Source organism: Biomphalaria glabrata, chromosome 1, assembly GCF_947242115.1.
Source record: "Biomphalaria glabrata chromosome 1, xgBioGlab47.1, whole genome shotgun sequence".
Taxonomy (NCBI): domain Eukaryota; kingdom Metazoa; phylum Mollusca; class Gastropoda; family Planorbidae; genus Biomphalaria; species Biomphalaria glabrata.
The window spans coordinates 47,991,643-48,008,513 of NC_074711.1; the positions used below are offsets into that span (position 1 = coordinate 47,991,643).

Here is a 16,871-nt window from a genome sequence, read left to right on the forward strand (position 1 = left end):
CGGGGGACGTTTGATAAAAAAAACTGACGTTTCAATTCCTTTTGGATTTATAGATTTTGATTGTCACGTCCTTGGTGACACCTCATTGTTCACAGAATGAGGACAGTTTACCTAGCTCAAATTAGGTCCCACGTTATCACACTTGGAAAAAGAAAATGCCAGAGAGACGCTGATTAAAACGTAGTCCAAGGCTACAGCAGGGAAATATAATTAACATAGGTTAAATTAAAAACAACAGACGAAGACAAATAAATGTAAAAAGGTCAAGGGTATTGAGGTGTCATGGTTCAAGATTATTTTAAGGAAAGATATAAACAGAGGAGTAGTAGCTTGTGACTAGAGAGAGAACTAGAAAGAGAACTAGAAAGTTAAATCTAGAAGTCGCTAATTTGAAAGTAAACAGTTACTTATTTTAGTGATCATTATTACTGTATCCTGTATTTACTTTATATATGAACTGTAGGCCTACATTTATTATGTCCATTTTAAGTTTAAAAGAATTAAATTCTAGAAAAGTATTATTATAATTACGGTACCTCCGAATCCGCATATGTCACAAGTTTATCTCATAAAGATCTTCAAGTCAAACTAACTTAATAAACACGTGAAGTAAATGGACACCTCCGACGGCTGTATGTACAACGACTCTATTTGGCACTCTCAATGTTGAATTTTTGAGTAACAAGTCATAACAAAAATAACATATTTTGAATTCATCAACGTGATAACTACTACACGATCAATACATTTTTTCTGGCAACCTTTGATGTCTGCCATGATACTAACAAACCTGCAACAATCGAAACAACTCTTTGAGAGTTGTATTGCACGAAACTAGAACTACAGACGATAGTTATGTCACTACTTAGCCTCTCAGGAGAAAAATTCCCGTTCAAGTCTACTTTCTACATGTCTCTATGACAAAGTCAGAATAACCTTACGCCATTTTACAGGCTTGATCTTTCAACTTAGATCGCTTTGTATATTTACTTACTAGCGACAAGTAATTGTTTTTCATATTGCCTAAACAAGTGGCAACTACTATTTAATATCACTTACGATGTTTATAAGGTGTTTTTTTTAAATCATTCGTACATTTCACCAGACACTTATTGTACTATTGAGTTAGGACATTCATTCAACTACCAATTTAACAAGTACAAGACTACTTGCAATTAATTTAACATGGCAGCCAAAATGTTAAAAATACAAGATTGATTATCTTGAGATGGCCACGGAATTAGCTATGCTATGGACGAAAACGAAAAAACCCACAAAGAATGGTTGTCTGCAGAGACATGGGCCAAAATCCAAGAACGGAAAGAGCTAAAAGTCCAATGCCAGAACCCAGCAATTTATTTATTTACCAATAACAAGCCTTTATATAGATCTATAGATTAGGTGTTTCTAACATTAGTTATCTAAAAATAAACACTCAAACACTCTAACAGCTATACTCATAGTGAGTTGTAAAATTATAACCGTATTCTTCCCTAGTGGTCTACAAGTTTGTGACACTGAACGCTGAGGCTGAAAGAAGAATCCAAACCTTTGAGAAATAAATGATACAGAAAAATGCTGGGTATCAGAAGACAAATGTGTTTGTATTTCTACAAATCAACACTCTGGCTGGAAAAAAATGAGGACTCCTCAATACTCCGAAGAGAAAGAGACGAAAGCTGATCAGGTTAGGTCATATTTTAAGACAAGACTCATTCACTGACACAGTGGAGGGAGCAAGAAGAACGGGTCGTCCAAAGAAAAGCTGACTGAATAACATACAAGAATGGACCAGCTTCTTTCTTGATGTCCTGCCAAGAACAACTGCTGACCGGGAAAAGTGGAGGGATTTGGTCACGCGAACAGTCTACGACGAAAGTCAAGTAATTGCTACAGTTCTCTCTCACGTATTCAGCACTTCTGTAACCACTGCTCAACACGCACATCAAACTCAAGGACTTGACAACAAGAGTTCCAAATAATCTGGTACCCTAATAATGAGTAAAAGTAAAACAGCCAAAATACCACAATTGGCAACACAATAAGCTACTACAAATGTTAAACTATATATCACAGTTATGTTTCTCTTCTTCTTGTTGGAAATGCTCATTCGTCGAAGGTGCTAATATGTTATAACTGTAATGCCGGGGAGATTGTCTACATTGTCCCCTTCGCAGACGTCCCGGACAAAATATACCTCACGATATGGGCTGTACAGGTGAATCGAAGCAGGCGGGGGTCTATCGGTGGGAGCGACAATGGGCTTATATTGCCATCTCGATGGAGCCATCGGTGTTGTAGCCTGCGTATGTCTCTTTCTCCTTCTGCTCCAGCAGATCTTCCTTTGGTTAAGAGGACGTCGTTTTCGTTGTCTGTTCTTTCTCTCAGTCACCACCGGGATTATAACAATATTAAAATATATCATTAAAATATATCATAGCCTTTAGAGATTTAAGAACTTTTTTTTATGATAAACTTATTTTGTCTTTTCCGCGAATGGTGGTGTAAGCATAAATACCCTACAACGTCTTTTTTGAATCAACTTTGTCAATCGTCAGTTGAAAATGATATCCAACAAAATGTATACAATTTCCTCCAGTTTAAAGAGAAGGCGCGATCAGTTTTCATTAGCAAAATCTGGCAATATCTACTGCATATAGTGAGATGAATATTTCATACTTGGCAAATTAAGAAATCAACCATAATGTCTATTCTAATCTAAACTAAATGTAATGGTTTTAGAAATCGATCCATATTCCCATTCTGGCTTAATAGACTTAAGTAACCTTACATCAAAAAGACCAAGGAAACAGGTATATAGCAATTAAACTAGAATAACTAAAAACAATACAGTTCACAAGGAGACCAAACTTGGTTGACCTAGCCAGTACAAAGTAGTTCATAACACACATAACCATCATATTAAAAACACATCCCCAGATACTACTAAAAAGCTCATACAGAAATTTTGCTTCTTTCAGAAAAGATTTAAAGAGAGCTCTTAAGCTCTTAAACTGCCACAACCAAACACATACTTTTCCACAAGTGAACAAAACATAAAATAATGTTTTTGGAAATAACACCAACACATCAAGTCTGCATATTGTATAAACATGCTTAATTTAGCTCCACCATAATCCTATGAATTACACTTCAGAAAAAAAAATTACGCTCTGGATTAAAGCATTTTATTTACTGCTAGGCCAAAAAAAAAAGTATACATCTGAAATGCTGCATACCTGGTTAGTAACCAACTGATGATAAATTCCATTGATTGCCATTAGTTCATCATGAGTTCCTCTTTCAACTGCTATTCCTTTGTCAAAACCAACAATGATGTCTGCATTTTTTATTGTTGATAAACGGTGAGCAATCACTATAGTAGTTCTTCCCATTCTTGCCTAAAATAAATAATATTATTTCATTATAAGTTTTTTTTTACTCTCAAAGAAAACAAAGGATCATACATTACTTTTAAAAAATGAGAGAGGAAATTAAAAATGTGTTGCTGTCAAGTGTTGGGGATTTTCATGATAAATTTTCTTTTTGAATGTATCGAAATGACAATAGATCTCTATTTTTTTTATTTGTTTATTATTATTTCGTCAGGGTCTAAAGAAAAGCGGAACTGAAGTTAGGAAAGGTTTTTAAAAAAGTTCACTTAGGAAAAAGAAATAATATAGAGAAAGTCCAATTTTCCTGGTACTTCTAGTTATATTTTATACTAGCCATATATTACCCGTGGCCAGCGAGTCTTAATTTGCGTATCACTAATATAGTGTACTAATCGACCGGCGGCGTAGCATACGCCGCTATTTTGCAGGGCCGGCCTTAGGCCACTGCAACCTATGCGACCGCATTGGGCCCCGCACTTTCATAGGCCCGCGCTGATACAAGGTGTATAAATTATTAAATTAAACCATTTTTTAACTTAAAACAGATTTCCCGTGCCCTCCTGTCGATTTACCAGAAGCTCCTGGAAATCTCCCGAAATAGCCAAATTTACGAACAAGTTCTTAAAATATACGGAAATATGTAGAAAAAAATTGTCATTTTGGGGTGTCATTCAATATGGAAAACGCCAATCCTACGCGCGATAAAAAAAACGGCATTATGCATTAGCCGTAATTATGTAATCTGGTGAAAGAAGCTTCTCGCGCCTAAAAATAATGAAGAATTACTTCAGGTCAACAATTCTCAAAGATAGATTGAAACATTTGGTAAATCTTGCTATTGAGCGCGATCTATGTCGAAAACAGAATTATTATGATATACTGTATGACTTTGCAACGAGCAAGGCTCGTAAAGTAATTCTGTACGTAGTAAAGAATGAATAAAATGCATAGACGAATTCATTTTCTAATACAAACTCTTAAATTTCACTTATTATCCGCTTCCCTACCCAAACTGGCCCCGCGATAGGTCCTCACAATGGTTAACTCCAGCCCTGCTATTTAATGACGGGTGAATATACATAGTAGATTACTTGTTCTTTTTCCATGACTTCTTGGTCACAATGGTTAAGTCTGGCGCTGCTATTTAGTGTTTGTAGTAAAATGTTTTACATGTTTCAGATGTTCCTTCAGAGTGGGGGGTGGGAGCGGGCAGGGTTTGATAAATCCAAACGACAATCCAGCGCGCATTCATACTATTTTTTACATTCACGCATTCCGCATTCGGTTAATTGTTTACACTCTCAGTGACTACATCGACAGTGATACGCAAATAACATATGGCTAGTGTATATATATTATAGCTACTTTCATGCTTATAGCATGCTCACAGCGCTTTGGTCCAATCTCATTTGTGGACCAGTTGGGGGGAAGGGGTGTCTAGGAGTTGGTTTTCCGTGCTGCCTTTAGGCGCTCAGTAAACGCAACTCTGCCCGAGTCGGGTGTCGAACCTCGAGCCCCCTTCTAGGTAGCCAAGACAAGCCAAGTTCAAGCGCACTTAGCCTCTCGACCACGCTTCCCACAAAATATATAGTCTATTGATTTCATTATTTAATAAAATTAACCTTCAAATTTGTGTTTCAAAAGCATTTTTACATAAATTCGTTCCATATATCTGCGAATTCAGAACGTCCTGACTTCGAGCCCCCTTCTAGGTAGCCAAGACAAGCCAAGTTCAAGCGCACTTAGCCTCTCGACCACGCTTCCCATAAGAATATAGTCTATTGATTTCATTATTTAATAAAATTAACCTTCAAATTTGTGTTTCAAAAGCATTTTTACATAAATTCGTTCCATATATCTGCGAATTCAGAACGTCATGACTTACTTATAATACCATTCATTTAACAAATCGGGTAAACCCGTTTTAGTTGTACTTTATATCCTATTCATCTATCGCTCCTTTCGTTTTTAATAGATATGAATGTATCGGCCTCGGGTAAGCCGATTTTCGCAAAACTAATTTTATTTTCGTAGCGAAAGAGAAAAACTTGAGAGGATCATTAGCTAAGTTTAACATACATCTAAATCCAATCCACTAGATTAGTAAACACAAACTAGGACCTGCAGGTCGCGGGTAATGTCAGGCTAGTATATTTATAAAATATATTAGAAATGTTCACAACAAAAATAAATATTTTATCATTTTTAAATAATCAGATTTTATTTACTTTTTGTTTAGTGCCCCCATCAGGATTAAAACCGATTATTTTTATGCGTTTGGTTTATATATCAAATGCACGCATAGTTAACACAGGGGCGCCCCAGGGGGCTGTGACATCGCCATTGTGGTTCATTTTGTACACCAATGATTTTCGATCCGATAGTCCTTTTTGCTCTTCTAGCCCTGCTCTCAAAGAGCTCAGACGTAAATGAGTATTTCAGAGAAATAGAGCACATTGAAAAATACTGTAAAGATATTTTTTTATTATTAAATTAAAAAAAAAACAACCAAGAAATGATAATCGATTTTCGTAGGGAAAAGAAGGAAAATGATATTGTTTCTGTAGCTGGAGAGACTATTGAAATAGTGCAAACTTTTAAATACCTTGGTACTATCCTAGACAATAAACTAAATTTTACTGCAAGTACTGATTATATCAGCAAAAAAGGGCAGCAAAGATTACGATTACTAAGAAAACTGTCCTCGTTTAATGTTAGCGAAAAGGCCTTGGCTATGTTTTATCACGCTCACATCTGCAATATTTTAAGTTTCAATATCACTGCATGGTATGGCAATCGCGAGCACGCTATTTTGCCTCAACGTGGAGCTCGTGTGGAAACGACCATTAGAGGAAGTGGTTAGGCTAAATGAATAGCAAAACAAAACTCCCGTGGGGGTATCCACGGGTACGCGAGAGTTAACCCATTGCACGGAGCGGAGTTGAAAGAGAGCCCTCACGACCCTGTCGATAATCCATAGGCCGTTCCTTTTACACTAATGGCGAGTCTTCCACGGTTAGCGTGGTACGATATAGGAAAATGGCGGAGGTCCCCGGTGCACTCGGCCTTCGGACATGTCTAGCCCATGCGCCCGGGGTGTCAGATGCATCGAAAAAAAGCAATGCTTTACATAGGCATTGACTTGGGTCTCTTCCAGATAGAACGGTGGTTCACGCAGGTTTTTTGTTTTACTGTATGACGCTCAAAAAAGTTTTTTTTTCAAACTTAGAGCTCGAAAAGCCTTCGGCTCACCTCTTAGACGATCTAACAATATGACAATCTGAGCATTAAAAATAAAAATAAACTTTATAGAATCCTAAATGCTGCTGGTAAAATCATTGGCAAAAAACAAACCCCATTTGTGCAGCTGTTTGAGACAAACATCTATAAAAATGCTAACAAGATTCTGTCAGGATTTTGTGATTTTACCATCACAAAAGAGATACAAGACACCGATAGCAAAGACAAACAGACACAAACACTCTTTTGTTCCCCTGGCAATCAAATAAGAACAATCTGATATAAACTTTGTCACATGTAAATTATGAGTGAGTCTGGTGTGAATGTACATTTTGGTTTCTTATAGTTATAATGTTTTTTGTTTGGTGTTATGCACAAATTTTAAAACAAATTTCTATACGGACAATAAAGATTATTATTATTATTATTAAAAATATTGCAATGTTTCGGAAGAAAAATTAAAAGCTAATCAAATTTTCAATAGCTTTTAGTTGTTTTTATTTTCGATATTAACATGATGGACAGACAGACTGACAGAGAAAACGCACAAAAAATGCGGCTTTTAATCCTAACATATATATATATCTATATTATAAAGTAGAATGTGAGGTGTATATATGTATGTATGTATGTATGTATGTATGTATATATGTATGTATGTATGTATGTTACTTATAGACATCAAAACCGCTTGACCAATCTTGATAAAACTAGGCAGGAATGTTCCTTGGGTACTAACTTAGACCGTAGTGTATGTATTGTAGCCCTAAAACAAACTTAAGACCCTTAAAAAAAAATAAAGTTGTCCAACTCTATTACAGCTATAGTATTTTATGGATCTAGGCCATGTCTACAATGTTGACATGAGAAAAGATTGAAAGGATTTAGACCTAGATCTAATTTTAAGAAATACACTTTGCGCAGATAGTTTTTTACTTTGACACATGAAAATACAAAAGAAGGTCCATTGATTTCATTAATTAATAAAATTAACCTTCAATTTTGTGTTTCAAAAGCATTTTTTACATAAATTAGTTCCTTATATCTGTGACTACAGATTTCCTGACGAACATTCTTTCATTAGACAATACCGTAATGAATCGCATACTAAAAATTAATTCGTTTAATTGTTTACTTTATAATCCCATCCCTAGATCTAAAACTCTAATTCAACTCTAAGATGATAAAACTTCTCTTCACACAGATAGTTTTATACTTTAACACATAAACATATTAATTAAAGTCCATTGATTTCATATTTTGATCAAATAAACATTCAAATTTGGTTTTCTAAAGCTACATTCATTTACGAAAGCTGCGAAGCCGAGTTGAGATAGGCCTAGATCTATATTTATTCATGAATCGCGTACTAAAAATTATTTCGTTTAATTGTTCACTTTATAATCCCATTCATTTAACAAAGCTATCGCTCTTTTCGTTTTTAATAGATAAGAATGTATCGACTTCGGGTAAACCCATTTTCGCAAACCTAATTTTATTTTCGTAGCGAAAGAGAAATAACGTGAAAGGATCATTAGCTACGATTAACATACATCTAAATCCAATCCACTAGATTATTCAAAAGCATTTTTTACATAAATTAGTTCCTGATATCTGTGACTACAGATTTCCTGGCGAACATTCTTTCATTGGACATTACCAATGGTCACACATTAACACATCTCTCTACTGAGTCTATTCCTAGGCCTAGGTCTAAAACTCTTATTGAACTCTAAGATGATAAAACTTCTTTTCGCAAAGATAGTTTTATGCTTTAACACATAAACATACTAATTATTGTTCATTCATTTCATATTTTAATCAAATTAACATTCAAATGTGTTTTTCTAAAGCATTTTTAATACATTCGTTCGCTGTTCGCTAAAGCTGCGTAGCCGTGTTGAGATAGGCCTATATTCATTCATGAAAAAAAGTTCACGCATGCGCAACACATTTAACTCTAGATTAGTGTAGATTTAGATCAATGTCTACCTCAAGATCTACTTTATACTTTATACACATGAACATACAAAATTTAGTCTTTTCATCCCAAATTTTAATCAAATATATGTAGGCCTACAAGCAAATGTTTTAATTTTTAAAAAAATGGATTTAAGCCTATTAGCTATTTTGATTTGATAGCTTCATTCACACTATTTTTACATTGACACATTCGCTTTACTTATTACATTATTATTTCGTTTAATTGTTTACAAAACACTCTCAGTGACTATATCGAAAGCAATGCGCAAATAAAGACCCGCGGGTCGCGGGTAACAAATGTCTAGTATATATATATATATCTATATTATAAAGTAGAATGTGAGGTGTATGTATGTATGTATGTATGTATGTATGTATGTATGTATGTATGTATGTATGTATGTATGTATGTATGTATGTATGTATGTTACTTATAGACATGAAAACCGCTCGACCAATCTTGATAAAACTAGGCAGGAATATTCCTTGGGTACTAACTTAGACCGTAGTGTATGTATTGTAAAACAAACTTAAGACCCTCAAAAAAAATAAAGTTGTCAGACTCTATTACAGCTATAGTATTTTATGGATCTAGGCCATGTCTACAATGTTGACATGAGAAAAGATAGAAAGGATTTAGACCTAGATATAATTTTAAGAAATACAATTTGCGCAGATAGTTTTTTTACTTTGACACATGAAAATACAAAAGAAGGTCCATTGATTTCATTATATATTAAAATTAACCTTCAATTTTGTGTTTCAAAAGGATTTTTTACATAAATTAGTTCATTATATCTGTGACTACAGATTTCCTGACGAACATTCTTTCATTAGACAATACCGTAATGAATCGCGTACTAAATATTAATTCGTTTAATTGTTTACTTTATAATCCCATCCCTAGATCTAAAACTCTAATTCAACTCTAAGACGCGCTTGGAGAGTTTTGCCAATGCTGTGGTAGCTTGATGTCTAAGTCTAGGTTACTGACAATTGTTGAACCCAAGTAGGTAAATTCCTGCACCACTGAAAGGGTGTGGTTCCCAATTTGTATTATAGGTATTTCTGCGACGTCTTGTGCCAGGATTTCGGTCTTGGAGAGACTTATAGTAAGGCTAAACTCTTGACAAGCAGCTGCTAAGGCGTTCACTAGCTTCTGTAGACCTCCTTGTGAGTGAGATACGAGTGCCGCGTCATCGGCAAACAGCAGCTCCCTTATCAAGATACGACGCCTTTCGTTTTGGCTTTAAGACGTGCCAAGTTAAAGAGCCTTCCATCGGATCTGCTATGGATATATATTCCGTCTTCCAAGGATTTAAAAGCACTGGTTAGTACGACTGAGAAGAAGATGACAAATAGTGTAGGGGCCAGTACACATCCTTATTTTACACCGCTCTTAATGAAGAATGGCCTGGAGGTAGAACTTTCAAACTGAACAGTGCCCTGCATATTTTCGTGAAAAGCTGACACTAGTTTTCTTAACTTATTTGGGCAGCCGATTCTCTCTAGTACAGCAAACAGACCGCTTCTGCTAACAAGGTCAAAGGCCTAGGTCAAATCAATAATCTGGATAAACACGATCTGCCAGGATCTGTAATCGCTTTAGTAATACTCTAGCAAAAGCCTTTCCGACTATGCTAAGCAGTGAGATGTCTCTGTAATTGTTACAATCAGAGCGGTCGCCTTTTTTTTTTATAAATTGTAACTATGTTGGAGTCTTTCAATTCCTGGGGGACCATTCCTTGTTCCCAGCACAAGCTTAGCAGTTCATAAAGTGGTTTGATTAGAGCATGTTTTTCAGCCTGAATGACTTCAGCAGGAATGCAATCTCCTCCGGGTGTTTTCCCATGTGCAAGCACGTCAATGGCTATGCTCAGCTCCTTTACTGAGGGCGTTTCGTCTAATTCCGTCAAAACTGGAAGTGATGGGAAGTTGGAAACAGCATTTGGTGAGATGGCGTTTTCAATCTGGTAGAGTTCTGCATAGTGTTCTATCCATCGTTCCATTTACAGCGCACGATCGCTGATGATTGAGCCATCTTTTGACTTGAGCGGAGCACACTTGCTGGTGAGAGGTCCAAAGGCTTTTCTCATGCCCTCATATAGTCCTCTTATGTTACCACAGTCGGCACAAGATTGAATATCTTCGCATAGCTCCTGCCAGTATTTCTTAGCACACTGTCTCGCTACTCTTTGGGCATTGTTACGTGCAGCTCTGAACATTTTTAAGTTGCTTGGGGTGAGATCCTTCTGGTAGCTTAGCATGGCTGCTCTCTTGTTCGTAGTGGCAGTTTCCATTTCTGGTAGACTAGCTTCAAACCAGTCATCGCTTTTCTTGGTTTTGTTTCCAAAGACCAGTGATGATGTTTGGTAGATTATATTACGTATAAACGTCCAGCTTTTTTCTACCTCAGTCACAGAGAAGTTTTTAAAAGCTTCCTCTAATTTGTTCTCAAATTCGGTGCAAAGATCAGGATTTTTTGTGCTAGTGGTATTCAGGCGTGATTTTCTTTTTCTCTATGGTGTGTGGATCTTAGTTGGCAGCAGTCTTGTCCGGCAGGACACTAAAGTATGATCAGTATCACAATCCGCGCTTTGGTAGCTACGTGTCAGCAGTATATTTCCAATGTCCTTTTTTCGTGTCAGTATCATATCCAGCTGGTGCCAGTGCCCAGACCTAGGGTGCCTCCATGAGACACAGTGCTGTGGTTTTGTTCTGAAGTTATGTGTTGGTAATGCAGAGCTTATGGTATGTGCAGAATTCAAGCAGTCTTTGTCCGTTCTCATTCATCTTTCCGATTCCAAAAAGCCCAAGGCAGTGTGGTCAGGTAGTGTGATCTGATCCTACTCTGGCATTGAAGACACCTAAAAGGATCATATGTTATTTTTGAGGAATGTTTGCAATGGCTTATTTGAGGTCTTTATAGAAATTTTCCTTGTCCTCCTGAAGCAATCATAGTGTGGGGGCATAGGCACTAATTAGAGTGACTTTTCCAGATGCTGTCATCATACTTATACTTAGTAGCCTTTCCGAGCCACCAACTGGAGGGACTATCATGGGAAGAAGACTGTTCTTGACAGCAAAGCCCACACCATGTATTCGAGTCTCATCCTGTGCTTTCCCTTTCCAAAAGAAAGTGTAGTCAGTCTCGCGGAGCATGCCGTTTTCGGCCAGTCGGGTTTCTTGCAGGGCAGCAATGTCAATATGTAGCCTTTTTAGCTCGTTGTTTATGACTGCCGTCTTCCTTGCGTCGTCGATCTGCCTAAGATCATCAGTGAGACCAGGACACATTGTCCTGACATTCCAAGTGGCCAGTCGCATGACAGGGATTTTCATGACAACCCTTGGCGTCCATACAATACGCCAATCAAGTTGGACTTATAACCCGTAACTGTTGCCTCCCGTGTTTTTTTAGCCGCTTTGCAGCAACACCAGAGTTTCCTCTCGGGGTGCATTCCTGGGCCTTGGATAAAGGGGTCATGGGTGGCCCAAGCGTCATGATCCCTCTCTCGACCTTGCTGATGTGATACCCTGGTCGCTGCCATCCTCCGTCGTCCAGCGAGAAGTTAATTATTTTTAACTTATAAGGAACATCCGAAACATGTAAAATAGAAAAAAAAAACAACATTTTTTACAACGGCAACATGTTTGAAAGATTATTACTTTTGACCATCAAAATTAAATCACGTCTTGAATATTCCTTGCGAATAGGCGGATCTGACTCCGACGGGGGCCGCCTTACTCTCATCACACAAACTCTCTTTGTAATTTTGTTAATATTCATATGTATTCAATGAACTGATAGTTATGAAGATGTAGTTAAATCCAAGGTGTCACTTACAAAGAACGCATCACGAATTAAGAAATTAGAAACAGGATTTATACAGCAATTAGCCCTCACGATGACCTGCTAACCACTGTCATAAAACGTTATTTCAAACTCTATAGCCACATCACAAGGTCCTCAAGGCTCGCAAATACTTTCCTTCAGGGAACAGTACCAGGAAGAAGAAGAAGAAGATGAACAGTAAGACAGAGAAAGCGATGGGAAGACAACATTAGAGAATGGTCAGGCCTCTCAGTGAATACAATTCTATCAAAAGCAAAGGACAGATAGAAAAGGAGAAAGACTTTTGACAGATGATCTTGTGTGGTGCCCTAAAGGTAAAACAGACTAAAGGGTAGGTGAAGTTAAATGTGAACATTAAAAGATTATCTAATTGATATTCAAAGCCTCAACAACAACAACAACAACACAAACTTTTCCCTTTTGTTAAATGTACCAATCCTATGCAACCGAGATGCAGTTCATGTGTATAATATGACTCACTACTTATTTATTGTTGTTTTAAATTAAATTCCACTTAAATACAAACTAAATAGATTTTTTCACGTTAAAAAAATAAATATTTTTTTGTAAATGTAATAGTTAATATTGTGCTAATACGTTTAAATGGCCTCATTGTTGTGAATGTTTTGTAAGAAAGTGCTTAAAAGGATGTGATGTATAATAAAATGATAGTCTTCAATGTCTACTTATATCAACACAAAGTCTCTGTTCATTAATTGTTATTATTAATGCCTACAGTGTTTAATTTATTTCTCTATGACAACAGAACAAGTATGACAGAAATTACTTAATTTAGTAATACACATTTTTAACAAATATTTTTTAGACAAAATCTAAAACAGCATAAATGTACTGAGAATATAGTAAACAGTTCGCTTCCTTGCTTAATAGTCGTCCGTGTTTGTTTTGCTTTTATATACTATTAATAGTGAATAGTTGTAAATTGTGTATTTTTATGAAAAAAAAAACTGCTTGCATAGTTGATTTTAAAAATTAAATTTTTCGCATTCAGAAAAGAAAAAAGTAAACGTTGCATCAGAACATTGAAAGTTCTAAAATATCATAATATCGGATTCAATATTTTTTCTAGTTTACGAGATATAAACGGGACGAACGGACGGACAGACATTCCACACAAAACTAATAGCGCTATTCCCCTTTCGAGGGCCACTAAAAACTGGAATACCATAATTACCATAATAACTGTTTAGAGGATTTTTGTGTTACAATTTATTCTAATACTATTATAGATTGTTGTTTTAGTTACATAGATACAAGACACGTTAATGTAGTTCAATAGATTTAAGTAACGTTTATTAAATTTAATACATTTTTATATCTTTAACAAGTATCTAGATTAAACAGTGATACAGTGACAGAGTGATACTCATAGCCCAAGGGATTGATGTGGTCTACCGGAATTTGTAAAATTGTGTACCGTGGCAACCTCATAGCACTCGCAACGCAAACATCATTTCTAGCGAGTCAAGTCGCCGTATTGGAGTCATGGATGCACATCTAATATTTCGCACAGGACGCGCATGTGTGTTACTTAAATCACGTCTAGACAGCGTGGTTTTTCGAAATATTCGTCGACTTAGCATTGGACGTAAACTGCTGACAGTGCGTGAGTCTAGGGCTGCTTATTGGCATATGGTATAACCTACCGCAATTCAACTCAGCAGATGCATCACACAGTTTCCAGGACTGTTAACGGTGTTAACCTTTCCTTCTACGACATAGGTAAGCAGTTCCCTTCAAAACTGTGTTGTTAACCACCCCACCCCTATTACTCATCATACAACAGAGGTCAGCTGTCCCCATCAAAAACTGATTCATGATATGACACTCCTACGGTAATTCAAAATGTGCTACGCCTCTAGCGACAACTACCTGAGAGAGATGAACTCCGATTGGTGACAGGGCAGGGAGACCTAGGTCTCCCATAGTGCCCTGGTGAGGAACTCTGCTGTGCGGCGTAGTGCCTCATAGCCTCCATACAGATCTAGTTGACCACTGGATACGTCTCCCCGCAGCTCGCGGAGCTGCGGACACTCTTGCAAGACGTGCACCACTGTTTCCTCTGACTCCCCGAAGTGTCGGCAACAGGCATCATAATTGGGCCGGAACCGGGCAAAGTATGCACCAATGGGGCATTTTCCTATACGCCATTGCGCTATTATCGATTGTTACGACCGTTTTAGCCTCCACCACGAGTCGTCTCGGTTGCTTCCACACTCCCCTGATCGACAACTACATCCTTCAGTGTGTTTAAAATAATGCACCTAAACGCCCAAGTCATGCAGTAACAAAGCTCTTGAGCAATCAGACACCATCACTGATGATAGCTATGACATCGCTTTCCTAAAGTGAGACATGGAGTTAAAAAACATTGAGCTAACTCTACCAGGCATTCATCGAAAAAAATTCAAGACCTCCTTGACAGTCACATAGCTACAAAAGATCTATTTATCACAGGTGATGTGAACCTGAATTTCGACAGTAAAATGAGGCATATGCGGTGTCATTGAAAAATGTGCTTAAGTTCCAGCACAAGTCAAAGGCCATACTCTTGACTAGATAGTCACAAATGCAAGTGAACTTTTAGCCATACTCAACGTCTTAGACCGTGGTTTGTCAGTTCAATTTCTTGTACACTTTGAAATGCGAATTTCAAAAAAAGAAGGCCCAAGAAAAATGTGACTTCCCATAAACTTAAAGCCATAGACATTGCCTCCTTCAAAATGGATGTGAACTCAGTGCTGTTGCAACAGAGCAACACAGACTTTCTGAGCAATTATAATTCTTGCTTGAAAACGTTGCTTGATAATCATGCACCGCTTGTCACTCGTACAGTTTCAGCTAGGCCAACTGCACCCTGTATGTAAGAAGACATAAAGACAGCTAGACGTCTTCGTCAACGTGCTGAGCAAACATTTCGAAAGACAGGTCTGACGATAATTCGACAAATCTATATCCAAGAAAAAAACAAGATGAATCGCCTGATTAGAGATGCAAAACCTCGTCATATTCGACGAGGTGCTATTTAGGATCACCGCTGAAATGTTAGGCGGAGCATATAACGAACGTTTGTCATCAGATATTCCAGTATCTGAGCTCCCTGATTCTTTCAATAGATTCTTCCTTGGCAAAATTGAGCAAATAAGAAATGACATGCCGTACTTTTCATCTCCCTTTTGCGAGTTTCAGTGTGTCTCTGAAGATTATGTCAAGAGTCTTATTTAAAAGATGCAAAATAAGTCATATGACTTTGATCCCATTCCAACTTCCTTGATCCATGAATGTTTAGACAAACTTATACCAACTAATTAAAATTATGAATTCTTCATTGAATTTAGGCATTGTACAAAAGAAATCTAAACATCCACTTGTCAGGTCCTTATTAAAGAAATCCAATTTTGACCCTGAATGTCTAAAAAAAACTATCGCGCGGTATCAAATCTTTCCTTCCTGTCAAAGTTTCTGGAGCGCATCATGTTAGCGCAAATTCTTTCTCATCTTGAACGGAACTGTCTCTTCGAAGAACTTCAATGTACATATAGGAAGTATAGTAGCACAGAAACTGCAGTGGCCAGGGTTCTAAATGACTTACTTCACAATTCAGACATAGGCCACATATCAATCCTTTACATGCTGAACTTGTCCGCTGCCTTTGATACGCTAGCGGCTAGACCATGAGATTATAATGGCCAGATTTTCTGCCACTTTTGGTTTAGCAGGAATCGTCCTTAAGTGGCTTGGATATTACCTGACTGAACGCACCCAAAGTGTCGTTGTTAACGGAAGAGTCAATAAGCTTACTCTCGAAGTACGGACCAAAACAAAAAAAAAAGCTAGCTGTAGCATTCATACTCTCCTGCCTTGACTACTGTAACGCTGTTCTAGCAGGTTTACTTGATGACAAAATCGATCAGAACACGCTACACGAACAGTCCTACGAAAAACAAGACTAGATTCTGCTACTACTCTCTTGCACACACTCAATTAGCTTCCAGTGAAAGCATGAATCGACTACAAGGTGGTCACACTTTGTCATTAGTGCATCTACTATAAAGAAATGCCCTAAGTGAACTGATAACTCCATATGTCCCTCAGAGAACATTGCACTACATGGACTCAAAGCTTCTAGTGATGCCACGTTTCTCCCTCAAAACTAACGGGTTTCGGGCTTTTACAGTACACGGATAAAAGGTTTGAAACTCACTCCCCATTGATCTCAGACAGACAACATGTTTCACTACATTCAAGAAGAACATTAAAACCTATCTGTTCAAAACCTTTTTAGATTAAGTTTGTCATTTTAGCTCTCGTGTTTATATTTGTAATGTTATCACAGCTCCTTGAGCCTACATCATGTTTGTTAACAGGCTCTATAAATT

General features: G+C 37.2%; 1 protein-coding gene across 3 annotated transcripts in view; it reads right to left on the minus strand.

Annotated features, from left to right (window-relative positions):
• Positions 1 to 16,871, minus strand: part of LOC106064166 (ATP-dependent translocase ABCB1-like) — a 215,818-nt gene that overhangs the window by 108,821 nt on the left and 90,126 nt on the right. For all 3 annotated transcript variants that reach the window (XM_056040703.1, XM_056040688.1, XM_056040697.1), the window contains one exon: positions 3,240 to 3,401. In XM_056040703.1, coding sequence (XP_055896678.1) covers positions 3,240 to 3,401 — 162 coding nt within the window. The remainder of the gene's footprint in view (positions 1 to 3,239; positions 3,402 to 16,871) is intronic.